The sequence below is a fragment of the Siniperca chuatsi genome, linkage group LG8 (assembly GCF_020085105.1).
Source record: "Siniperca chuatsi isolate FFG_IHB_CAS linkage group LG8, ASM2008510v1, whole genome shotgun sequence".
Lineage (NCBI taxonomy): Eukaryota > Metazoa > Chordata > Actinopteri > Centrarchiformes > Sinipercidae > Siniperca > Siniperca chuatsi.
Window position 1 is genome coordinate 23,747,305 of NC_058049.1, and position 22,866 is coordinate 23,770,170.

The 22,866-nt window shown below is 39.8% G+C and overlaps 2 protein-coding genes across 3 annotated transcripts in view; both read right to left on the reverse strand.

The window, feature by feature from the left end:
• Window position 1: 1 nt before the first annotated feature.
• rab33a (RAB33A, member RAS oncogene family) lies at window positions 2–13,968 on the reverse strand. Its single transcript, XM_044204351.1, has 5 exons — window positions 13,822–13,968; window positions 10,122–10,683; window positions 6,276–6,416; window positions 4,683–4,763; window positions 2–4,591 (listed from the first exon to the last, which is right to left on the reverse strand). Exons 1-5 carry the CDS (start codon window positions 13,872–13,874, stop codon window positions 4,367–4,369), a joined length of 1,062 nt encoding a protein of 353 aa, XP_044060286.1. The 5' UTR covers window positions 13,875–13,968; the 3' UTR covers window positions 2–4,366.
• A 1,793-nt stretch (window positions 13,969–15,761) lies between these two features.
• The window catches only part of si:ch211-159i8.4 (matrix-remodeling-associated protein 5), a 37,158-nt gene continuing 30,053 nt past the window's right edge, over window positions 15,762–22,866 (reverse strand). For both annotated transcript variants that reach the window (XM_044204349.1, XM_044204348.1), the window contains exons 11-17: window positions 22,132–22,650; window positions 21,808–21,979; window positions 20,341–20,607; window positions 20,081–20,207; window positions 19,396–19,476; window positions 17,670–18,816; window positions 15,762–17,283 (exon numbers count right to left, since the gene is read on the reverse strand). In XM_044204349.1, the coding sequence (XP_044060284.1) occupies window positions 16,730–17,283; window positions 17,670–18,816; window positions 19,396–19,476; window positions 20,081–20,207; window positions 20,341–20,607; window positions 21,808–21,979; window positions 22,132–22,650 (2,867 nt within the window). In that variant the 3' untranslated portion in view covers window positions 15,762–16,729. The remainder of the gene's footprint in view (window positions 17,284–17,669; window positions 18,817–19,395; window positions 19,477–20,080; window positions 20,208–20,340; window positions 20,608–21,807; window positions 21,980–22,131; window positions 22,651–22,866) is intronic.

Here is a 22,866-nt window from a genome sequence, read left to right on the forward strand (position 1 = left end):
GTGAAGCTTCTTCAGCAGTTTTATCAGAAGTCCCTTTGTGAGATTGTAACAACCACAATGTTACATATGAAACATAGAGTAGAAGACAATCTGATACAGTCCAAAACAATAACAAACCCACAGCCAAAAAACATTGTCATCTCAGATTTAACAATAAAATCAAGTAACACCACTCTTAAGGCTTTTGTTAAAGGAGTAACTTGGTATTTTGACTTTTAATCTGAAATGTTTTGTAGTACTGACTAGGTAGAATGTACTGTACCCCTGAGGATGAGGGTGTCAGCAGGCATCCATCATGCTGGAGAGTCGTTGAGCGAGTGCTGCTGTTCTGTAGCTGCCCGACCTCCAACTTCTGTGGCGTCACATTAAGCTCAGTGGAGCGTAAACAGAAATGTATCCATATTGGTTCCATGTTAAACAGATTAACTGTTATCCATAAAAATGGCAATAAAAACTGAGTTCATCCAGCAGGCTGACCTGCGTCAGTCACACAGGTTGCTACAGGTGGTCTTTTCAAAATAGGCACTAACAAAACATTGGAGTTGGAACTGAAAATAAAAAACTGGAGTGAAAGTTGAAGAGACATGTAAAAGCAGATAAAGACCTTTTTTTTTTTTTAAGACAATAAACCTGAAATAATTTAAAACATTACTTGGTTCCAACTTTCTTGTCTTTAGCTCAAAGTAGGCTTTTATCTATAATTGTGTCTTTTCATGTTGACTATTTGAGCACCTCGTTTACAGAATCATTTTTCTAATTACATTTTTATTGATTTTGTTCTTTTCTCTGTTTTTGCACTGTTGAGCTTACTGTGACGCCATAGAGCTCCTCCTGTGGAAGGGAAAGGGATTTCCCCCACATACATTAGTAAATATTACATTATTAGAATATAATTATTTTATTGGGGGGTATAAGCGTTGAAATGACCCTGAAATCAATGACAGGATAGCGGTAGTCTACAGGCTGACAGCATTAGCACTATAATATGCATTACCTGAAGGTACTACTACTATATATAACCAATGTTCTCTGAGGGAGGGAAACACTGCTGATGTGTTGTACCCTGCAGGGCTGCAACTAACAAGTATTTTCATTATCGATTCATCTGCCAATTACTTTCTCATTGAATCAATTAAACGTTTGGTGTATACAATGTGAAAAAATTGTGAAATTGTGAAAAAATTACAACCACAATTTTGCAAAGCCCAAGTTGACTTATTCAGATGCCGTGTTTTGTCCGACCAACAGTCGAAAGATATTCAGTCTACTGTCATATAAGACAAAGAAAAACAGCAAATATTCACATTTGAGAAGCTGAAACCAGAGGAATATTTGGCATTTTTGCTTGAAAAATCACTTAGACAATGATTCGATTATCAAAATAGTTGCAGATTAATTTGCTGTCGACCAGCTAATCGTTTCAGCTCCAGTACCCTCATCAAGAGATTGTGCCCTGATGACGCAAAGACCCATTCCCCATACTGATGTGTTGTACCGAGTGTACTTGATATTTATTAATTGCACATACAGAAACCTTCTTTTTTTTTTTTACATTGTGACTTTTTGCAGATAAATAAAAGTACCAGACTAAATTTCAAAATGTCAAGGCATCCTTTTAAGAGCAAACATGGGTTGTTAAAAAAGACACAAATCAACTGCAAAAAAAAAAAAAAGAGCAAAATATTGTAACAAATAAAATATAGTACAGGGAAAGAGGAAGGCAAGCAAACATACTGTACATCTGTATTCTTAACTTTTAGACCTGGATAAAATACAAATTGGTTATGAGTTCAAATGTTTAAAAAAGAAAAAGAGAGTGTTACCACACCATGCACAAACGTTAGGCTAACTGACATGAAAGTGTCTTGGTGGACTAACACTCCGGGCCTCAGCGCTTCTGTCCAGCCTCCACCGGGACGAGAAGGCTGAAATTCTGCAAACACAGCTAAAAGAGAGAGAGAGAGCTTTATGTGTGTTCATAACTGTGATGAGTGATACACGCTAATAACAAGGCTAACTTACTTATATCTTCCTTTTTCTTTTTCAGTCATTTGAAACAAAGTCAAATGTTATTCTATTTAGATCAGAAGTTTATGAAGGAAGTGCAGGCACGTTCTTCTTTTTTCTACAGTCATCTCACTTGTATTACAGCGACTAAATTAGCCAGGTTACGCTAACCTAACAGAGCCAGAAAGATTTGTTAACAGATAAAGAGTTGTAGGGTGTACCCCTCCTCTGGTACAGGGGAACAGAATAAGTGGTTTAGAAAATGGATGAATGGATGGATGATTTGTGTGTTCATTCGCCCAGCTCTCGTTGAACCTATGGCTCTGGGTTGCATGTCACAGATTTGCCCGTACATACAATGAGAAAGAATAGAGCTCCTGGTCTTTTACAGTAATTTATTCTCCTGTAACGGCTGCTTGATCCTGCTGCTAGTGATACAATCATGTTTGAAACTGAGGAAGAACAGAGGAGGAGAATTTCTGAATAAAAATCAACAATAACTGATATCGCTCAGACAATAGCGCTATGGATTTCACTTGGATTTGCACAGTATTTAAATTAGTCGATGGGATGAATGAATTAGCTTGGAGGGAACACGGGTCTGAAATGCTCACTGATCTGAATTTTTTTACACATGGCATCCAAATATATATTTATAGCACTGCTCAAAAGTAGGCTATAATGTTAAATTAGGGTAAGATATGGTGAGTGTGCTGCTAAATCAGATTGGCGGCATCACAGTCAGTCTTGTGGATTGATGCCTTATTACAAAGGCATCGTAGCTCCAACACTGAGTAATGTACAGTGTGTTCTTCCATCCACAACCCAGCTGGGAGCTATATCAATGTAAAGCATACTGCATCACTGTGTAGAGTAATTCATGAATATGGCTTTCTACAGTGTTTCATGCAGCCTGTGTCATCCATTGCTCGGATACTCCTGGACTTACTCACTGGCTTAAAAGTCCACACATCCAGGCTCAGGCTGTGTAGCAGTATAAATATATCCATTATGTATACAGGGGGTCACAGTTTTCTATCATCTTTCCTGTCCTCTCTGAGACTGGAGGCAGTGATACTGATGTGGAGAGCACATCATCTAAGACAGACAGAAGGCCTTTACCTTGAAAAAGTTCATTACAGAATATGGAATTGCTGCGGCTGACTGGATATCTTGAAGTCACATACGGCAAAGACTGGATGTTTCTGCATTTGCACACAAAGGGAAAGCTGGATAAGCCACTCCGCCAGAGGGTAAGCATGGAGTGGCTGTGTTTACATCAGGATTAGATGAGAAAAAAGGGAGCCTTGCCATGACGGCCCTTCCTTGTAGGAGAGAGCATTTCTCCTGCATAAGGGTAAAGGGATCTTACAGCCTCTAAATCAATCTGTGACATGCTGCCTGACAACCTCTAGAGGGTCTGTTTTCAGGAAACCTTGTTGTCAAGGTCTTCCTGCAGAGGCCCTTTAAGCTCATCTGGACTTTTTGCCCCCTGTTTTATCCACATCAACTTTGTCTAAGATGTGTTTTCTCATCTTTCCCATGTATTCGTGATCTCACAGTGATTTTAAGTCAACTGTCCTACTTGTGAAGGATTGACCTAGATAGATATCAGGTACGTTAAAATTCAGAGATAAAAAGAGTCTCATTCATCCTCTCAGACAGTTGATATTCCCACTGAAGAGGCTGTCAAGAGTGTTTAGTTGGTTGTATGAACCGAGATCATCTCGAGTGGTTAAAATACTTGAAACCTGACTGATTTCTTCAAACCAAGACAGAGGCAGCTTTCTAAGGCAGTAGATAAAGGTTGCAAATATAAGACTGTGATTTAAGAGTTGTAATATGTTGCCTCAGAATGTTGCTCTCAATAATGGCTGTGACAAACACCAAACCAGGGCTGGTTTAGGAAATAACAGTCAAGACTGTTTGTTGTGGATCCCCAAATGACTCACATGTTAAAAGTGCTGTGTTTGCCTGTGCACTGGGCACACTGAAAGTATATTTACTTTACTATTTCTGTCTATGTTTGAGCAAATGGAAGAATTTCTACAATACACTGTAGTCTAAAAGGCAACATCGTCTCATTTCAGAATTGTTAATAAACTCCCAAATCCCTTTGTCCTCTTTTCTCTCTATCTTCACCATCCTCGCTCCTCCCTATCCTCTTCCTTTGCTAACACATTGCTCTTAGTGTCATCCTCAACCCCCCCATCCTCCTCCTAAACCAGAAAAGTTGCACTTAATTTAAAAGACTCTTATTTTAGCCTCACTGTCCCATCATCCCTCTCCTCCTCTTCCTTGACATGTACAGTTATTCTTCTCTCTTCCCCTCCATTAGGCCCCCCACTCCTCCTTTTCCTCAACAAGGACAATTACTCTTTGTTTCAGTCTCTTGTGTGAGCCGGACTCTCCCATCCTCTCTCTCCACGTCTCTGTAGAGCAGGGATTTCTGGGCCTTCAGGCGGCAGGCCAGCGACATGAAGATAGAGTCGACGTTCTGACTCTCCCTCGGGTCCTTGGCCGACGTCTCAAACAGCAGCATGTTGTGGGCGTCAGCGAACTTCAACGCCATGTTGGAGGGCACCTGGGAAAGCACAAAGGTTTGGAAGTAAATCAGTCTAGGAAGGTAAATAAAGTATTATATTGTGTAGTGGTCCTTGCTTGAGTACACTCACCTGTATTTGGCCCACAAGGTCACACTTGTTTCCCACCAGGACTCGAGGTACTGATGCTGAGACCCGATGGCCATTACACTCCTGGAACACAACAGAATATAGCTTATATAATGATATGTGTCCATTAATATGAGCAGCTGGTTGGAAAAAACTTTACCGTCAGCCTCTTAGTTGTAATTACGAGGAATTTATGACAGTTACAATATGTCCCATTTGGCGAAAAAAAAGTGCTGGTGCCAAAATGGCTATACAGCCACCATTCCCAACAGCTCAATATAAATAAAATCAATACAATAACTCCTAACACTAATAGAATTGATTCAGCCATTTGAAAATGAGCTATAAAGCCTGCACAGCATGTTTATATCTGCACCTATTACAAACCTACCAAACATGTAGCATGATCAAAGTTACATTTTGTGACGACAGGTCTAGCACTGGGGGTAACCATCTTGGAATAAAGCATGAAGGTCTCTAAGTCATAAGAACCCCATTCTTTCCATTCTGCTCACATGGCATAACTTCAGCATTAGTCGCACATCATTTTACTTCTACAACAACTAGTTAAACGACCTCTGCAACGAACAGAAGCCAGAAAGCCCTCAAGGCAAACTTCTCCCACGTGTGAACGGACAATCATGACACGAAACATCTGAGAAGTAATGTGTGGAAGCATTTTGGATCCAGCACCATAGCTGGAAAAACCTTGGGTAAAGATGAGGCCATTTAATCCGAGGCCTTTCAAATATACAGTAACTGCTTTACAGTAGTCACCTGCTAGTTTGTGACTCAAGCTGAGGCCCACAGAGCCACATTAAATTTACAACGTAATGTTATTTTTAGGAGGCTACGTTTAAATGATTTCAACTAAATGATGTGTTAGTTCTCAGTCATTCGAAGTAGATTTTTTGAAAAAGTGACAGCTAGAGCCCTAATGTGTACTACTGATATTTTACTAATTGTAAAACTGTTGCAAATACTAGCGCTACTGCTAATGTTACCACAAACACAAAGAAACACACTAATATTACTACTCACTCTGCAAGTAGTCTCGACTATCAACTACTACTAACTAACCATTATTATTATTACTGCTGATGCAACTTCTAGGAACTAACGATTGACTATTGTAATTATTATTACAAGGAATAGTAGCCACAGTGCCAGTAGAGATAATGGTAGACATAGTTGTAGTAGTAGTAACAGTATTTTAGCACACATTGGAAAGATTTTTCCTACAAACACAACTACACAAACCCCTTTGAATAATTCATTTTCTTAATGATGAGCTGGGGCTTTGTTGGCTCGCTCACAGCAGTGGTTAGAACTGTTGCAGCATTAGAATTCAGAGATGCCAACCACGCTTTGTGACAGAAACATCACAGTGTCAACCCACGGCTCGTAAATAGTCTTGGGGAAGGACCGGTAGGAACAATGGAAACTGGAGAGATGCTCATGGTGCCAAAAGTTTAAGTAATGCCTGTGAGTCAAGACATGGGTTGTGCTCAGTGGCTGAAAGTGTGCTCCTTCAACCCTTTCTACACTGACAAAGGCTATTTAGTTGGTTTGCAATGTATTGAACCAGTTACCAACCTCTATCCATGTCTGTAGGTTGCGGAAGGAGGCCATCTTGGTGACGTCATACACGAAGACCACTGCATGGACATTGCGGTAGTAGTGTTCCACCATGGATTTACGAAAGCGCTCCTGGCCTGCTGTGTCCCATACCTGCACCTGTGGAGACAGACAAGATACGTCTGTGTTTTGATATGACTGAAGAAGAGATCAGAGATAGTTTCTGATCACTGCACCTGCTTTTGAAATTGCTTCTCTGGAGCACAGTACATAGATCACTGTTATTGTATATATTGTGATACTTTAATTTTGTCTAATATTGTTTCCTCTCACTAGCTGTATCTGTGTTTTAATGTCTTTAATGACTCGCCTCCTGTCGTTGCCTCTTGGCCAGGTCGTCATTGTAAATGAGAATTGGTTCTCAATTGACTTATCTGGTTAACTAAAGGTAAAATAAAAAAGAAGAGTGAATATCAATGTATGAGTTCCTAGGCTGAATCTTAGTGTTTGTGGTTTTCAGAATATCCAGACTAGTCATAAACCACGGGCAGTGCTAGATTCGGATGTCAGAGAAATAACAGCATCCAGAGTGACAGAATCCAGACATCCAAGCTTATTATATATCATTTTATTATTTTTTCTATTAATCTCAGCGGACAACTACAAATATGAATCTGGCTACAATGAGTTGGCTTACAAGAACCAGTACATGACAGTGTACCATGTCAACAGGAAAGAGTGCTAAGATATTCCTGGCTACAGGGTCTCAAGAGAGCACTGCTCTATATCACAATGGGCATTTTTGCTTAATCATTAACAAAGGCCTCAGGCAGGTCTGCTTTTTGCTGTAAACAGCATGTATATGCCAAAATCAAATGTAGTGACACAGGCCACAATGTGTACAGGTTGGCTAGGCAAGTTTATCAAATGTGTTATGAGTGTTATTCACTGCCCTAGTCAACAATGTCTTTTTTTTCACTGCCTGTTCTCAGTTTAGTACTGACATTGATCTCACCTAAAAATAAAATTCAGTCATGTCAGCATGCAGACAGAGTAAAAATTATTCAAGGCTCATGCTAGGTCACATATACCGCACTGTATATTGTGCTGAAATTGTCGGCGTCTGAAAGTCTTGGTTGCCTGTGTAATCAGTAGCACTTTGTATATCAACATGGACGTCTCCCAACACTCAGGCCCAGGCCTGTGGTGAAAAAGGACCAGTGAATTGTCTGCTATTACCATTTGAAAGGACAAGCCCAGCTTTTTAGCATCCGAGGTTGAATGCTGCATTTAATGCCGCTCATAACATCAAAGCATCAAGGTCTTTATTGAACACTGGTCGTCCCATAATATGACAGCAAGCTGAGAACATTGACCATGCACAAAACAGATCTCACAAAAATTATGATAAGGCTTTCTATATACTTTATACCTCTAATCAGTGCAAATGTCTTTTTAAACCAATGTCTCCTTTTGTTACAGATCTGTATTCTGTTATTTATCATTTTGACTTAGTAACAACTTGAAAGTGTTTGTAAGATATCTTAGCTATATGTCACACAAACCTGAGAATCATCACCATTATTTTGACACCGTACATCTTTACTTAGTGCTCTGCTCTGCTATTTTTAGTCCTCCGCAGCTTATAACATTTATTGTTGCTCATCTGTGCGCTAGATCTGTGTACAGTTAGTGGATTTTTATTATATGCTAATCCTGTTATGCATAAACTGTGAGTGAAATTTTGACTTGTGCTGCCATGGAGTTGGATCATAACCTTTTTTTTTTCAAAGCCTTACTGCACCAGTCCATGAGAGAGTCCACTGTAGAGGCAATGAAATCACCATCTGGATGACACACAAATACACAGGATTTTAGCTTCCTGTCTCAGCTCTGACGATAAATGATCCTGGAGCCTGCTGGATCTAAAACACCTGTCTGCTTGACACAAATGATATGTCACAAGATAAACTAAAATAAATCCTTTACTCAAAAGTGTCATTTCTCTAAATACATAGAGTATTTATTTTATGGCAAACCGTCCGTTAGATGCTGATAATTCTTCTGTGCAAGCGGAAATTGTGTCCTAATGGTGGCACAACATTAAAGGTCAGGAGGTCACCAGAAACATTAGGAATCATCCTCTGGGAACCATGAATGTCCACAACAAAATGAATGGCAAGCGGTCATCAAGATATTTTGCTCTGGACCAAAAGGACATGCAGACCATTAACATTAGTTAAATTTATCAAAAGAGTGACATTTACGCTTTCTCGCAATGCTGATCGTACTGTATGTGCATGGCATGCGTTTTGAGGAGAATTTCGATGATTCAGACACGCTGACCTAACAGGTGTAGTGTTGTTGTCTGTGTGAGAGTGTGTTTGTGAGTCAGCATTAGGGGGCATCTGGAGGTTGCAGACAGACTGTTCTACTGAGACAGAAACGGGGGAAGGGAACCTACACACGCATGTGTGATATAGAGGTTGCACACTCGCTGGCCAAGTGAGGAGGGGGAGGGTATGTACGTAACACGACAGAGTAAGAGGGCTCAATAAAAAGCCTAATATTTAGTCAAGTGAGTAAATGTTCAACATATGAACACTAAAATCTTGACCAATATTAGTTGTCATGATACTTCAACGAGCCTGTTATTATACTGTTGCACTTCAACTGATTTAGCTCCATCTGCCAATAAGCATTGCTACTATGTTGGAAATCATTCAAATTTAATTAAGCAATTACCAGGATACCATTACGGTACTATGGCCTACATTCCTAATGCTGTTGGTTTTACGTGTGTAGAATCTGTTGTGACTGATATGATATGTGATATACTACAGTCTAACAGTGGATGGCTGATTTTAGTTATGGGTTCAACAGAGGAACTTGTTAGAAAATGCAATGTAAGCTTCTAAAAATGAATGGATCAGGGACGCTAGAGCTGGACAGGGGCCCTAAAACATACCTGGAATTAGGGCTGCAACTATCACGTATTTTCATTCTTATTTCATCTGCCAGCTATCTTCTCAATTAGTTGATTGTTTAGTCCAAAAAATGTCTCAAAATCACATCCAAGGGGAAGTCTCTAAGCTGCTTTTGTTGTCCAACCAACAGTCTAAAACCCAAAGATATAACACAAAGAAAAGCAGCAAATCCTCACGGTTGATAAACTAGAACCAGGTAATGTTCTAGCTTTTGCTTGAAAAATTACTTAGACAAATAATCAATTATCAATAGTTGCAGATTAATTAATTAGATTAATTAGATTGATCGATTAATCCACTAATCGTTTCAGCTCTACCCAGGATTATAGATATTTACTGTTTTCAGGGGCATCAGAATTTAAAGCAGCACCCCTGTCAATTTGATTAAATTGTTTTCAAATTAAAAGGTTTGCCAGTATCAGCTGAGATTTCATTAACATTAAGAAAACACTACTATATATACTAAATATACTAAAACATTTATTGTCAAACTTGTAAAAATATATACATTTCTCCATAGAAATATGTCCCCAAACCCTCATTTGGCCATACAAATGACATTCATTGTTATGTTTTCTTCCTTTAGGTAAGGACACACAAAGCCTATGTTGTCATAAGGTGTTACATTTCTCCATCATGTAAAAGTGCAGGCCTACTTTGAATTAAAAATGATCCATAAAGATATTCTTAAGTGCTGTGAAATGCAGTCTGTTGTTTCAGAATGTGAGGATAAAATGTAAGAATAGGCCCTGTGTGATCCACTGGCAGACTTTGAGCTGCAGCTGATCAACAAAAAGAAGAGGAGGAGGAGTAGGAGGAGGAGGGGGGGAGTGAGGAAACACCACTAATCAACATCCAGCCCCTGTGTTGCTTTTACCTTGATAGTCTCTCCTTCAATCTCCACCGCCTTCTCCCTGAAATCCACGCCGATGGTGGCCTCGGTCTTGTCGGGGAAGCTGCCTCCGGTGAATCGGAAGGTGAGGCAGGTCTTCCCCACGTTGGAGTCCCCGATGACGATGATCTTAAAGATCCGCGTCTGGATGCTCAGCTCCAGGGAGGAGGTGCTCAGATCCACGGAGGATGTGAGGCTCGGGGCGGCATCGTTGCTGCTACTGGCTCGGCTCCGGCTGGCTCTGTGTAAATCCATGGAGGATGTCAGGATGGTGACATTGTCGTCTGCTCGGTTTCTTCGCGTGATTCCTTTTCCACCTCCTCCACCTCCTCCGCCGCCGCCGCCCGGGGCTCGGGTCTCCTCCTCCGGGGAATCGTTGGTCATTATGCCGGAGGAGGCGATGCGCAAGTCGCTTTGCGTGTGTGGAGACGAGAGGGGGTGGACGAATGGATGGATGAGTGAAGGGAGGGGAAAGGAGGAGGAAGGAAGGAGGAGACCAGAGATGCAACAATACCAGCGATGCTTGCTTTCAGCAGCTGAGTGTGGCCTTAAAGGGAGAAGCGTTGTAAAAGACAGGACAACCATAGTTTATACAGAATAAGTTTTATTTTTCCTATTAAAAAAGGTCTGTAGTAAGATGCTAAATAAATACAACAAGAAAATGACTTTAAATGACTCAAAATCATCAGTTTTCTAACACCAGATGAAAATAATGCTATTAGGGACAATACCTATAGAAATGTAAGTAAAATATTATAGTGATACAATTGGAGAGCCAGGTCTAATATAATGTGCCTTAAGAGTACTATGAACTCACCAGTGACTCACACAGATACTGTACATAAATCTCTATAGAAAGATATAGAGCTATTTTATATTTATACCATAAAAACTCATGAAGTATGAGGTCACTATTTGAGCACTTCTGAGTCCCACAGAAACACTAGCACTGGTGGAAAGTAATTAAGTACATTTACTCAAGAACTGTGCTACTTTATTCTTCTACTCCACTACACTTCAGTGGGAAAATATTGTTCTTTTTACTCCACTACACTGACAGTTAGAGTTACTACTTTACAGATTAAGATTTGACATTAAAAACTGATGATACACTTGTTGAAGATTAAACCAGTAGTTTTCAACCTGTCTGGCTTGTGAGCCCTTACAAAAAAAGCACTGTCTAGTTGGGGCTCCTCACATTTCAGATGTCTATGAGTTGTTAGCAGTTCCACCAAAGAATGATTTATCCTCCAGACGTCTTTGATAGATTCATTTAAACAATGAAATACAATAAATGCAACGATTAAAGTCCAGAAAATGAATACAAATTTGTGTAGGAGAACGTTTCTTCTTTCCTGTCCCATAAATCATATCACGACCCCCTCCACCTCAACCAGCTACAACAGTAAAACACTGCTTACACATTGATGCATCAGTATTAACAATCTAATAATGTAATATATAATAATATATAGTTACAGTGGTCATTTTTGTGCACAAGAATTATTTTGCTAATAATACTTTTGTACTTTTACTTACATACGATTGTGAAAGCAGTACTTTTAATTGTAATGAAGTATCTTTTACATTGTTGTATTGGTACTTAAGTATTTAAGTAAAGGATCTGAATACTTCTTTCACCATTGCACATTAGTGTTCCCTATGCAACATGATTTAAATACACTATAAAGACCTAAGCAAGCTGTTAAGAGTCACAGACAAAGTAACTGCACTATAGGATTATTCTATTATTTTATAACTTTATTTAATTTTATTTTATAGTGTGAAGATAGGAGGTGGTATTGTAAAGTACAATAAGGCTTGGATTAGCTTTAGCAAACTAGTAGAAGTTTATTTTCTCCATATACCATATACTTATATATACGTATATATACATTAAACACATATATATGATGTTCCTGAAACATTTAAAATCACCTGCCAAAAGAAGACTGTGATTCCAGATAATATACTAAAAAAACATTTCACCCAAATACTGTAGATCTAAATATAATGCAGCTGCAATACTGATAATAGAAACAATGTGATGGTACCTATCAGTGGGGATTTTAACAGAGAGAGAAAGTGAAACAGACTTTCTCAGGCTATTTAGTCATGTGATCTGATCAGCTGGTCATATTATCACATTCCATAAACCAACATGGCTGTGTTGTAGCAGGGGATTGTAGCGTCCGCCAGATCCCAGACCTGAATAGTTTGTCCTTCAAGGTACAACGAATAACAAAAATACCAGGAAATTCCCATTCAAATCGACATTAATACAAAATCATTTATTAACTGCCTTTAAATGAAACAATTTCAAAGGCAATACTTGGTATACTCCTTAAAGTCAATCGAATCGTTTCCTGACATGATTTGTTTTTGTCCATTCTTATTTTCTCAGACCAAGCAGGTGTTGTGATGCAGAATCAGTACCAGCTCGCTCCCTCGCTACAGAGAGGGCTGCTGGGTATAGGCTGACGAGAACTAGAGGACAAACAGCATAATAACAGCATGTAATATAATCTTACAAAACATCTTGTGTTTGTAAGCTTGAAATTTGAAATGACATTTTCAAAGTTACAGAACAGCAGTGGTTCTGATAGGGATTCAGTTTCTTGCTCAAAGGCAGCTCAGCAGGGAGAATGTTTGCCAATCTAGGTTGGCTCGTGAATAATGAACAAATTAATGTCTACCACCCAAAGATGAGTTTTACATTCAGATTTTGAAGTTTTTAAGATGAAATTTGTGGCATATTTGCAATTTTCTGGAGTCAATTATCTGAATTATCAGTTCTTATGGGTTATAAAAGCAACACAAAGCAATTTCATCTACAGTCTACAGCCACGTTAGCCGCATTGTGAGTACTAGCTAAATGCTAGCATCAGCATGCTAATATGCTCACAATGACAATTTTGCTGATGTTTAGCAGCTATAATGTTTACTATGTTCAACATTTTAGTTTAGCATTTTAGCATGCTAACATTTGCTAATTAGCACTAAACACAAAGTACAGCAGAGACTGATGGGAATGTCATTAGTTTTGCAGTTATTTGGTCATAAACCAAAATATTGGACAAATCAAAATTTTGACCTAATGATAATGCTAGATGAAAGGTCAGGGGATCACCAAAGTTATTACAATTCATCCTGAGCGGGACATGAATGGCTGCACCAAATGTCACGCCAATCCATCCCATAGTTGGTAAAGAAATGTCAAAAATGATCTCCTGACTAGAGGAAAAGTTAAAGGATCACCAAAGTCATTAGGATTAGGGAGCATGAATATCTGTACAAACTTTCATGGCAATTCATCCAATAGTTGTTGAGATATTACAGTCTGGATTAAAGTTGTTGACCAACTGACTGAAAATGCCATTCCAGGATTCACAGTGCATGGTGAAAAATGATACTATAACCGCTAGCGTTTAGCTTCCTTCCTTGCAGCTCTCTTCCCAATCTCACAATTAGCATGTTTCTCCCTGTGATCACTATCTAAATGGCGTGCTTACAATTAGCTTTCACTCTTTCAGTAATGCAGGATGGATGGGATATCCATTATGTTAATTTTTGATCACGCGCGATATCTAAAATTTTCATGGAATCAGGCAGCTTTTTTATAATGTTTGAAAAGCTGTTTTGGAGGTATGAAATGCAAGAAAGAAAGGAAATCAGTGTAACTCACCGCAGGAAATGTAGCTGTGCGAAGTGCTGTCGTGTGTTTGAGCTGCTTTGCATCCACCCCCAACCCCCCCAATTTGCGCACACACACACACTTGTGCATGTGTACACACACTGCCTGTCTGTTGATATCAGACTGAAATGCAGACAGAAATACCAAACACTTGTCCTGTTTTCCCTCTTTAAGTCAATGTCTCTCTTACACACACACACACACACACACACACACACACACACAGTAACACAGTCACACACACACACATACAGGCACACCACTCACTGTGTTGAACAACCCCTCACACACAGACACATCTCTTCCTCACAGACATACACACTCTCTCTCAAAGAGACACACATAATCTCTTTCTCACACACACACACACAACAAACACACACACACACACACACTCACACTGTGCCGAACAATCCCAATGCTTGTGTCTGACAAAGCGGCCTTCTTCCTCAGTCAAAAGCCTGTTTGTCTGGAAGCAAAGCTCAGTGGGACATTCACATTCTGGTGAACACAAACCAACAGTGAAATATAAAATGCATTTACATACATACACACATTTGGATGCATACACACCAAAACAATGTCCTGGTTTCACACTTGTGGTTGTGGTGCTACAAACATGTGTGCTACATCTAATATAGCATAAAATACAGTAGGGATACTGTTTCAAGCATAGGGAAACAACTGAGATCACTCATCATCAGAAACATTTTTAAACATGTAACAGTCATGGCTGTTTAGTTGCAGTCATGCCACCACCAGGCAACAGCTGCCACTTAAGCTTTAAGAGCAATATGAATGGATAAAAATCAAGAGATCAAGTCTGTCTATGTTATACTTTAGTAAGAGTGAAGATAAAAACTAATATATGTAAAAATCTATGTGTTGTATTGGATTTGGATTGGTTGTATTGGAAAAAAAATCTAACTCCAAAATCTCACAAGCCTACCAGACATACAAAACATCACAGACAGACAGACAGAAACACTAACATTGCTCTCAAGGAGGGGAACATCCTCTAAGCATGTAGCAGAATATCACAATTGGTGTGTTAATTAAGTGCTGTAGACTTGTGCACACATTCAAAAACCACGCAGCATTCAGATGCAGAATTAACTTGAATATACTTTTGATTCTTAATGGCAATTACATGACCTAAAGACTGAAAGCAGAACATATGATACAAAAGTAATGCCATGATTTTACTTTTAACACCTCACACGAATTAAAGTTTATAACACACAAGGCCACGGTCACACCAAGAAGTGGCAGAGCGAGTTGGTGAACTACTGTAGCTGGCGAGCTAACCACTAACACACTAACCAGCCGGGTTGGTGCTAGTCTATCACAATTAGCTCTCCAAACTTCTCTCTATTTTTGGTGTACGATGCTGTACTTTACTCCTCCCCAGCATTTTGTGTACCATTGTACACCATTTCTTTCAATAAAAATTTTCAAGAGATTTCAGAGCTAACAAGGTAACTGACAGTCAGTAAGCTTGTTGGCTCATCAGCTTAGCTCGGTCGCTAACGGGACAATAAGTTTGCACACTATATTTAAAAGACGTATTGTACCATCAACTCTTGTCTCATAACTGTGTGTAAACCATGTGTCTGTTGTGGAGTAGTTTATACTCTGACAAAGGAGGGTTAAATAAAAGTGAATGGAGCAATACAGCTAATAGGCTAGGCTAGGCTAATATGATAGCTTCCACCATTTCCACTTCCTGCTCTCCCTTTCCTCAAATGTCAGCACTGTGAGGGCCCTTTCACACGCAGCGCAACACCACTGCACTCTGAAACCCATTATTTCCAATGCCTTGAGCTGCGCCACAACAGGTTTTCGTTGCATTTCGCAAAGCATTCGACTTAATGTATAATTTGTGAATACTAATGTAAATCTGACTGATAAAAAACAACAATACATACCTGTATGTTTTATTTTTTACTTATAAATTATACACTTACATATTGTTTGTTATGTGTACCTTTGTTTTGTATTGGAGTCCCTTAACTGTTAACAGCTACTGTAAGCTCACAATGTAGCTATTATAAGCTATAACTTAACCACCATTATGAACATGAATAAATGACATTGATACATACAGTAATTCATTCGCTGATACACACTGTAGAGCAGCAATAGGGGTTATTTGTATCCTCATAGAAAAGAGTCACTGCTCACTAAAAGGTCATAAAATATGGCACTTTATAAGCACATGAGTATAGTAGTTGATGATATACCCACGTGCAAGAATTATGCAAATTTAGCAAAAACAAATTGCTTTAAAGTTCACTGGGGAAAGCCTCTAGGTGTCTGGTCAAGTGTCTATTTTGTGATGTGAGCAATTGAATATTTGCCATGTACAGCTGAAATCACTGTAAATTGTAATTCTACCAGCACATAGACAATAATAATCATATAAGGGGTACACATTACATTTACATATATCAATCCCAAGAGAGAATAGTCTTAAGTTATTTAAGTTGCAGAACAAGCAGTGTGATGATTGTACTGTGAGGTAAAATTATAATGTTGTACGGCCAGAAAAGCAAAGCTTTGAGCAGGCAAAAAAAGGCACTTTGAAAGTGAAAATGCATTTTAAGGTCCGAAATGTAGAATTAAAAGGCTTCTGCAACAGTTGCGCCATAAAACAAACAAAAACTGCAGTTAAAAATCACAAAAGCTGAATGTTAACTGTGAAGTCCACATTTGAAACTTCATTGTTCAGTGGAAACCGCTTTGCAAGGTATCTCAAGCAAAGCCACCAGTCAGGCAGTTTTAAGTCTCTCTCCAGAGTATCTTTATTATGCAGTATATTTAAATCCTGATGGAAAAATCCTCATCCAGTCTTAATTCTGCTGTGAGATTTTCTCAGTAGAATAATTATAACTGTCACTCAGACCACTTGTAGGTAAGTAGATTTAAAGTCTGTTCCGAGTGCGTTTTTAGCGTTGCATTTGTAAATGCCCGAGTTCATAAGCATGGGATTCTGTATGACCAGACTGCCCTCCTCTGTCATGTGAATCCCTCCCTGCACTGTGAACCGGTTATGTGGAAGCAGTGTTGTGCGTCCAGGCAACGTCCATGAAATATCCGGCTTGGGAATACCAGTTGAAATACAATTTAACGTCACTGGTGATCCCCGATTTACTCTTGTAATTGAGGTCAGCGTATTGGTGATACGTGGTGGGAAAAGCATCACCGCAACTGGGTAGGATAGTGTTGACGAGCCAAATGAGTTGGAGGCTTGACAGATGTATGTTCCTTTGTCAAATGTGGCGACCTGCCTGAGTTGGAGGGTCCCATTGGCAAGAAAAGATACCCGCCCAATAGTTTGAGGTTTGTCCAAAACAAGACCATTAGGTAGGGTCCATGTGATTGACGCCGGTGGCCAGCCATCCACAGTGCAGGGCAAGTTGAGATTAAGGCCATAAGTGATCTTCATCCCACCTGGAAAAGTAAAATTATAACAGTAAGTACATTTCATGCAAAAATGATAGATAGAACAAAAGATGCAATACAAGTGAGGCAATATGGCCAGATTTCCCATTGATTCCTCATATGGTTTTATGGCGTTTTCAAACTTGTGTTATTTAGCCTGATTGAATTAAACTCTGGGTTGTTTTCCCCCTTGGTATGATTCATTTGGGCAGATCTGTGTGACTTTTAATGATGCGTTTTGGTTCATTTGAATTTTTTCCTGTGTGAAAACAAACCATACCAAGGGGAAACGTCAAATGTTTACCAACCCATCCACTGATTGGTTTGAAAACACCCTTGGTCTCTTTATTGACCAAACTAAGGAGACTTCATTAATTTAAGATGCAAAAACATACCTGTTGATCCTCTGATCACTGGCTTTCTGCCCGCCTCCAGCGCATAACGTTTCTCCGCTTGTCCTGCCACATTTTTTGCTAGGCACCGGTATACTCCCTTATCACTTGCAACCGGTTGAGCAATCTGTAGAGTTCCATTACCCAGATGATGTGTGAAGCGTTGGAGTCTAACACCAGGTGTCAACATTGTCCCATTGGGTAGAACCCATGCAAACTCTGGGTTTGGCTTGCCACGAGCGGGGCACTCCAGCATCAGTGCCCCACCATCTTGCTTTATTGGTACGATTTCAATATTAGGAACAGCAAAACTTGGTTTCTCGGCTAGTGATGCTACGTCTAATTCAACCAAAAGTGAGGCTTCACCCAGATTGTTTTTAGCCAGACACATATACCTCCCTTCATCTGTTTTCCTAACCCCTCTCAGCTCCAGGCTCCCATTCCGGTGGACTTGGAAGCGACCGCCCAGGTAGGGAGTTGGGAGTGAGTGGCCATAGGGAGTAACCCACCAGACTCTTGGTTCGGGTTTCCCTTCCACTCTGCAATCCAGTAGCGCTGTTTGGTAGGAAACAGCCAAAACCTTCGTGGTGCTCTTCCCTTTCATGCCATTGATAAAGGGTTCCTGGGGTTCAACTTCAAGTTTCATGTTTTTAACGTCATCACCAGCAGAATTTTGTGCCACACATGCATATTTCCCTTCATCAGCCAGTATTACTTTTTTCACCACTAACATCCCATCCTCCATGATCTGAAATTTGTCTGATATCATTGATATCACATCATTTCTTGGTGAGATCCACGTGATTTTTGGTGTAGGTTCACCTGTTGCCTGACAATTCAATTTAGCTGATTCTCCTAACTTAGCTGTCACCAGTGATTGTGATTTTAATCTAATTTTTGGAGCATTCGGTCCCACTTTGACGCTCACTTTTCTTTCGTCCTTGCCCAGTTGGTTCTTGGCATAACAAGTGTAGTCACCCTCGTCTTTTTTGCCCATTTGCTGGAGAAGTAAAGTTCCATTACCAAAAATAACATAGCGGCGGCTGCGAAGGCCGCTGTCGTCTGATTGAAGGGCGTTGTTGATTAAAGTTCCATCTGGGAGACTCCAAGAAACTTCTGGATCAGGGAGGCCTGTTGCAACACAGTCCACCTAAAAAGGAAATAATGTTTATTTACTTGTTTATTGTGTATTCATTTCAATTTAAAGCTGCCCAAACCCATATTTTTACAATAGCAATTGGTCAAACGACTATGTGTAATTTGAAAGGGCTTGCTCGTAGTGACGAACCTCAAGATTATTATTATAACCCATCATTGTTTTGGTAATATGGCCCGCAACTTTACTGTTTTGGTTTACTCTCACTACCCTCATCAACCTTGTTTCTAGCCGCAGCAGGCAGCTGTTGTCAGCAAAAAAGCTCTGGTAAACCCACTGTATGCTAATACATGCCGAGCACCAAACAGCAGACAGACACGGTTAGTTACTACCTGGTGAACACAGTGTTGCATTTAGCTCCTAAAGAGTCAGCCATTTCCTTTAATTAATACTGCTTTAAGATGCCTTTGGGAAATGAGACCCTGCTGTCTTATTATAAGATCAAATGTATTTGTAAGCATAAAATCATAAAATACTGAAAAATAAATAGAAGACACTAAAAAACACAGGTGATATGGAAAAGCGCCTACAATGGCTGACCCAGCTCATCCTACTTTAAATACATATAGCTACCTGGAAATTTTCTCCAAAGGTGACCCTGGTCTGTGCAGTCCTCACATGTTCGATTCTGGGAGGGGTCATTAACACCTCCACCTGATAAAGCAAATACATATAGAAATATGAGCAAATACATAAAGAACTTTTAATGTGAAAAAACATTTCAGTGAAAGCTTGGAAAATACAGAGACAGACTTTAGTCAAGTATTGATCACTGAATGACTACTGCTACAGCTTTTGCCATATACAGAAAGATTTTAATCCTATTCTTAACTGTGAGGACAGACCACATCTTTGAATCTTGATAGAAGGTGTAAAGATATGTTGTAGAAAAGGTTTCAGTCGTAGTCATCTGGACACTGTTTTCAGAATCAAGACGTTTCGGCTCCCATCATTCTCAAGTCATTCTCAATTGTGAATGACTTCCGGATGGGAGCCGAAACGTCTTGATTCTGAAAACAGTGTCCAGATGACTACGACTGAAACCTTTTCTACAATGGAACACTCCTGGACGAATGAGGGACTACACCGTCGTAAAGACATGTTAGACATCTTTGCAAGAGTGACTTTGATACTCATTAACAAGGAAGGGATTCTTAATGAAAAAAAGTGTTTTCAGCCAGAATTTAAATGAAGACTAATGGAAAAGAGTTGGCAGTAAAATTAACCTGCCTGAAGTCATTATCTGTCCTGTTCATACCTGGAAGAGCTCCATGTCCTCCCCATTGGGCCGCTGAAAGACACACAGATAGTTTCCACCATCAAGCTCTGTTAGCTGAAGTATCCTTAGAGTCCCATTACGGAAGACTTTAATTGGTCTCTCAGGACTGCAGGCAGATGGGGGAGAGAAATGAGGTTGAGATTAAAGCAGTCAGTCAAGTTTAATGGAGACTAAAACCTTTTAATGTATTAATAATTTGGTCAGTAATGTACTGATTTATGAATTTACATGTATGTTACCTGTATCGATGTTCCATGATAGTCTTGGAGGGTAGCTGCCAGATGGTCCCTCTTGTGGATCCGGTAGACTCTGGACAGTGGAGGTAGACAGCAGAACCATACATAGCTGAGACAGAGTGCTGGCGGGATGGCACACCATGGCGGTGGATTGGAGGGATGGGAAGAGGAGGAGGAGGCTGGCGGGAGAAGGAAGGGGAATCTGCCCTCACCTCTAGCAGGACGGTTCTTTTGGCAATGCCCACGGCATTAGTGGCCAAACATTCGTACCTGTGGAAGAATTGATAGCAGCCTGGTGACTTTTTCTCTCAGTTTAAGAACTCAGATCAACAGTATCAGAACATTTTAAACAGCCTGATTACTTTGAGTTGAATTATAAATTTGTATTGCTTGGGACATGAATACAATACATTGTCAGATGGTACATAACTTCTGACTTTAAATGCAGTATACAACACCTCTAAAATTTACAGTTGGTATGTCCCAATTACAAGTGAGTAAGATATTTATTTCAATTAAATTTTATTTATATAGCGACAATTCATAACATAAGTTATCCCATTGCACTTTTCCTATGTGCTTACATGCTAGCAGCTTTCTGAGGCTGATGGGAATGCAATTAGTTTTGCAGGTATTTGGTCAAAAATCATAGTAGTACTGGACTAATTGAAATTTTTACCTGATGATGGCACCCCCTCCTCTGGGGAACATGAATGCCTGCACCATATTTCATGCTAATCCATCCAAGAGTTGTCAAGACATTTCATTCAAAGCTAAAAATGTAAACCTGCTGGTGGTGCTTGAGAGAAAAGTCTGGGGATCATCATTAGGATTCATCAAGTGGGAAACTATGAATGTCTGTACCAAATTTTGTGCCAATCCATCCAGTAGATGTTAAGCTATTTCACTTGATAACTTAAAACTTAAAACTCATCTGCTGGCAGCACTAGAAAAGTAATTGGAATCAACAGGATTCATCCTCTGGAGACTTTGAATATCTGTACCAAATTTCATGGAATCCATTCAATAGTTGTCAAGACATTTAACTAAAAAACTAAAATGTCACCCTCATGGTGGCGCTAGAGGAAAATTTAAGGGATCACCAAAGAAAGTAGGATTCATCCTCTAGGGACCAGGAATGTATGTACAAAATGTCATGGCATTCCATCTTATAGTTGTTGAAATATTTCAGTCTGGACCAAAATGATGGACAGACCAACCTAACATGCCATCCCTATAGCCAGTCACCAGCTTTGCTAAAAAAAAAAAGCTAATGTTATATCAACGATAATTGATGTTTGCAGAAAGTGCACCTCAGAAAGTTTGCAATGCACATTTTCACTTTCACTAAAACCAGAACCTTGGTCTATGATACAGAAAGTACACATATTCAACCAGATATTTAACCAGTGCATAGAAAGAAAGACTGTATCATATGAAAATAGACTAAAAGAAATGCACATTTCATACCTCCCAGCATCAGCTGGCGAAACATTCTTCACATACAGCGTCCCATTGGGGAAGACAAACAGCCTGCGTCCAAGAAACTGTGATGGCTTAACATGGATGCCTGCTGGGAGCGTCCATTTCAGAGTGGGCAATGGTTCACCCTTCGCTGAGCAGTGGACATACACACTCCTGCCTGGTGAAATGTGATTTTATTAGTTTAGAGTACTTGTGATATTGCGAACATTTTATTGTCTTTGTCTACCAGTCATGTCATGAGGAAAACTTTCTGTTATGGGAAAATGAAAATGTTTTTTGTTTGCATGACTTTAAATATCTGTACTATACCTGGATGAATAATCACAGTATCCATTGCTCCTTCACTGATGCTTGGAGGCAGAGCTGCCACATGGACATGATAAGTGATTGTATCAGCACCTGCTGCATTGCTTGCAATACATTTATAGTCCCCTTTGCTGGAGAAATTAGGAGAGTGAATTTGCAGGGTTCCATTTTGAAGCAGAGACACTGGAGAAAGGAGACTGTGAACAGTCCCGACCTCACGTACAAACATCCTGTCTGGAAGAATCCAGGAGATTTGGGCAGGTGGTTTTCCCGAAGCAAGGCAGTCAAGAGTCACACTTTTCCCTAAGTAAACTGCTATCTCTGTATACTTGGGGGGCTGGATTTTGGGTGCTTCAGTCTGGACAGCTAAGGTGATGACCATGCGATCTGATCCAAACCTGTTCTGAGCCACGCAGAGGTACTGGCCTCTATCCTGAAGCTGGATGTTTTTAATAACAAAAGTTCCATTTTTGAAGACTTCAAAACGGGGACCATGCTTTGTGTTGGCTGGGATGGTGGCACCTGAGAAGGGAACACAAGGGATAAGGAGACAATGAGGAGGGAGATATTTAATTTCAGAATCATAACTCACGTGCCAAATGAAAATTTCTGTCTCTGGTGTTCCCCAGTGATAGCATCAAAATAGATACAGCAACAGGCAGATCTGACCCAGGGCCAATGAGATGAATAAGCTGAAAGCAACACATAGACTGTGGCCATTTGTGGTAATTTGCTTGC

Bases quoted from the DNA above. Each gene is read 5' to 3' on its own strand.
- rab33a (XM_044204351.1), bottom strand. From the start codon at position 13,874: ATGCAAAGCAGCTCAAACACACGACAGCACTTCGCACAGCTACATTTC. The intron at 10,684-13,821 runs GTGAGTTACACT...TCTCCCTTTAAG, and splicing joins GCACAGCTACATTTCCTGCG to GCCACACTCAGCTGCTGAAA. The intron at 4,592-4,682 runs GTGAGTGTACTC...GTGCTTTCCCAG, and splicing joins ACCTTGTGGGCCAAATACAG to GTGCCCTCCAACATGGCGTT.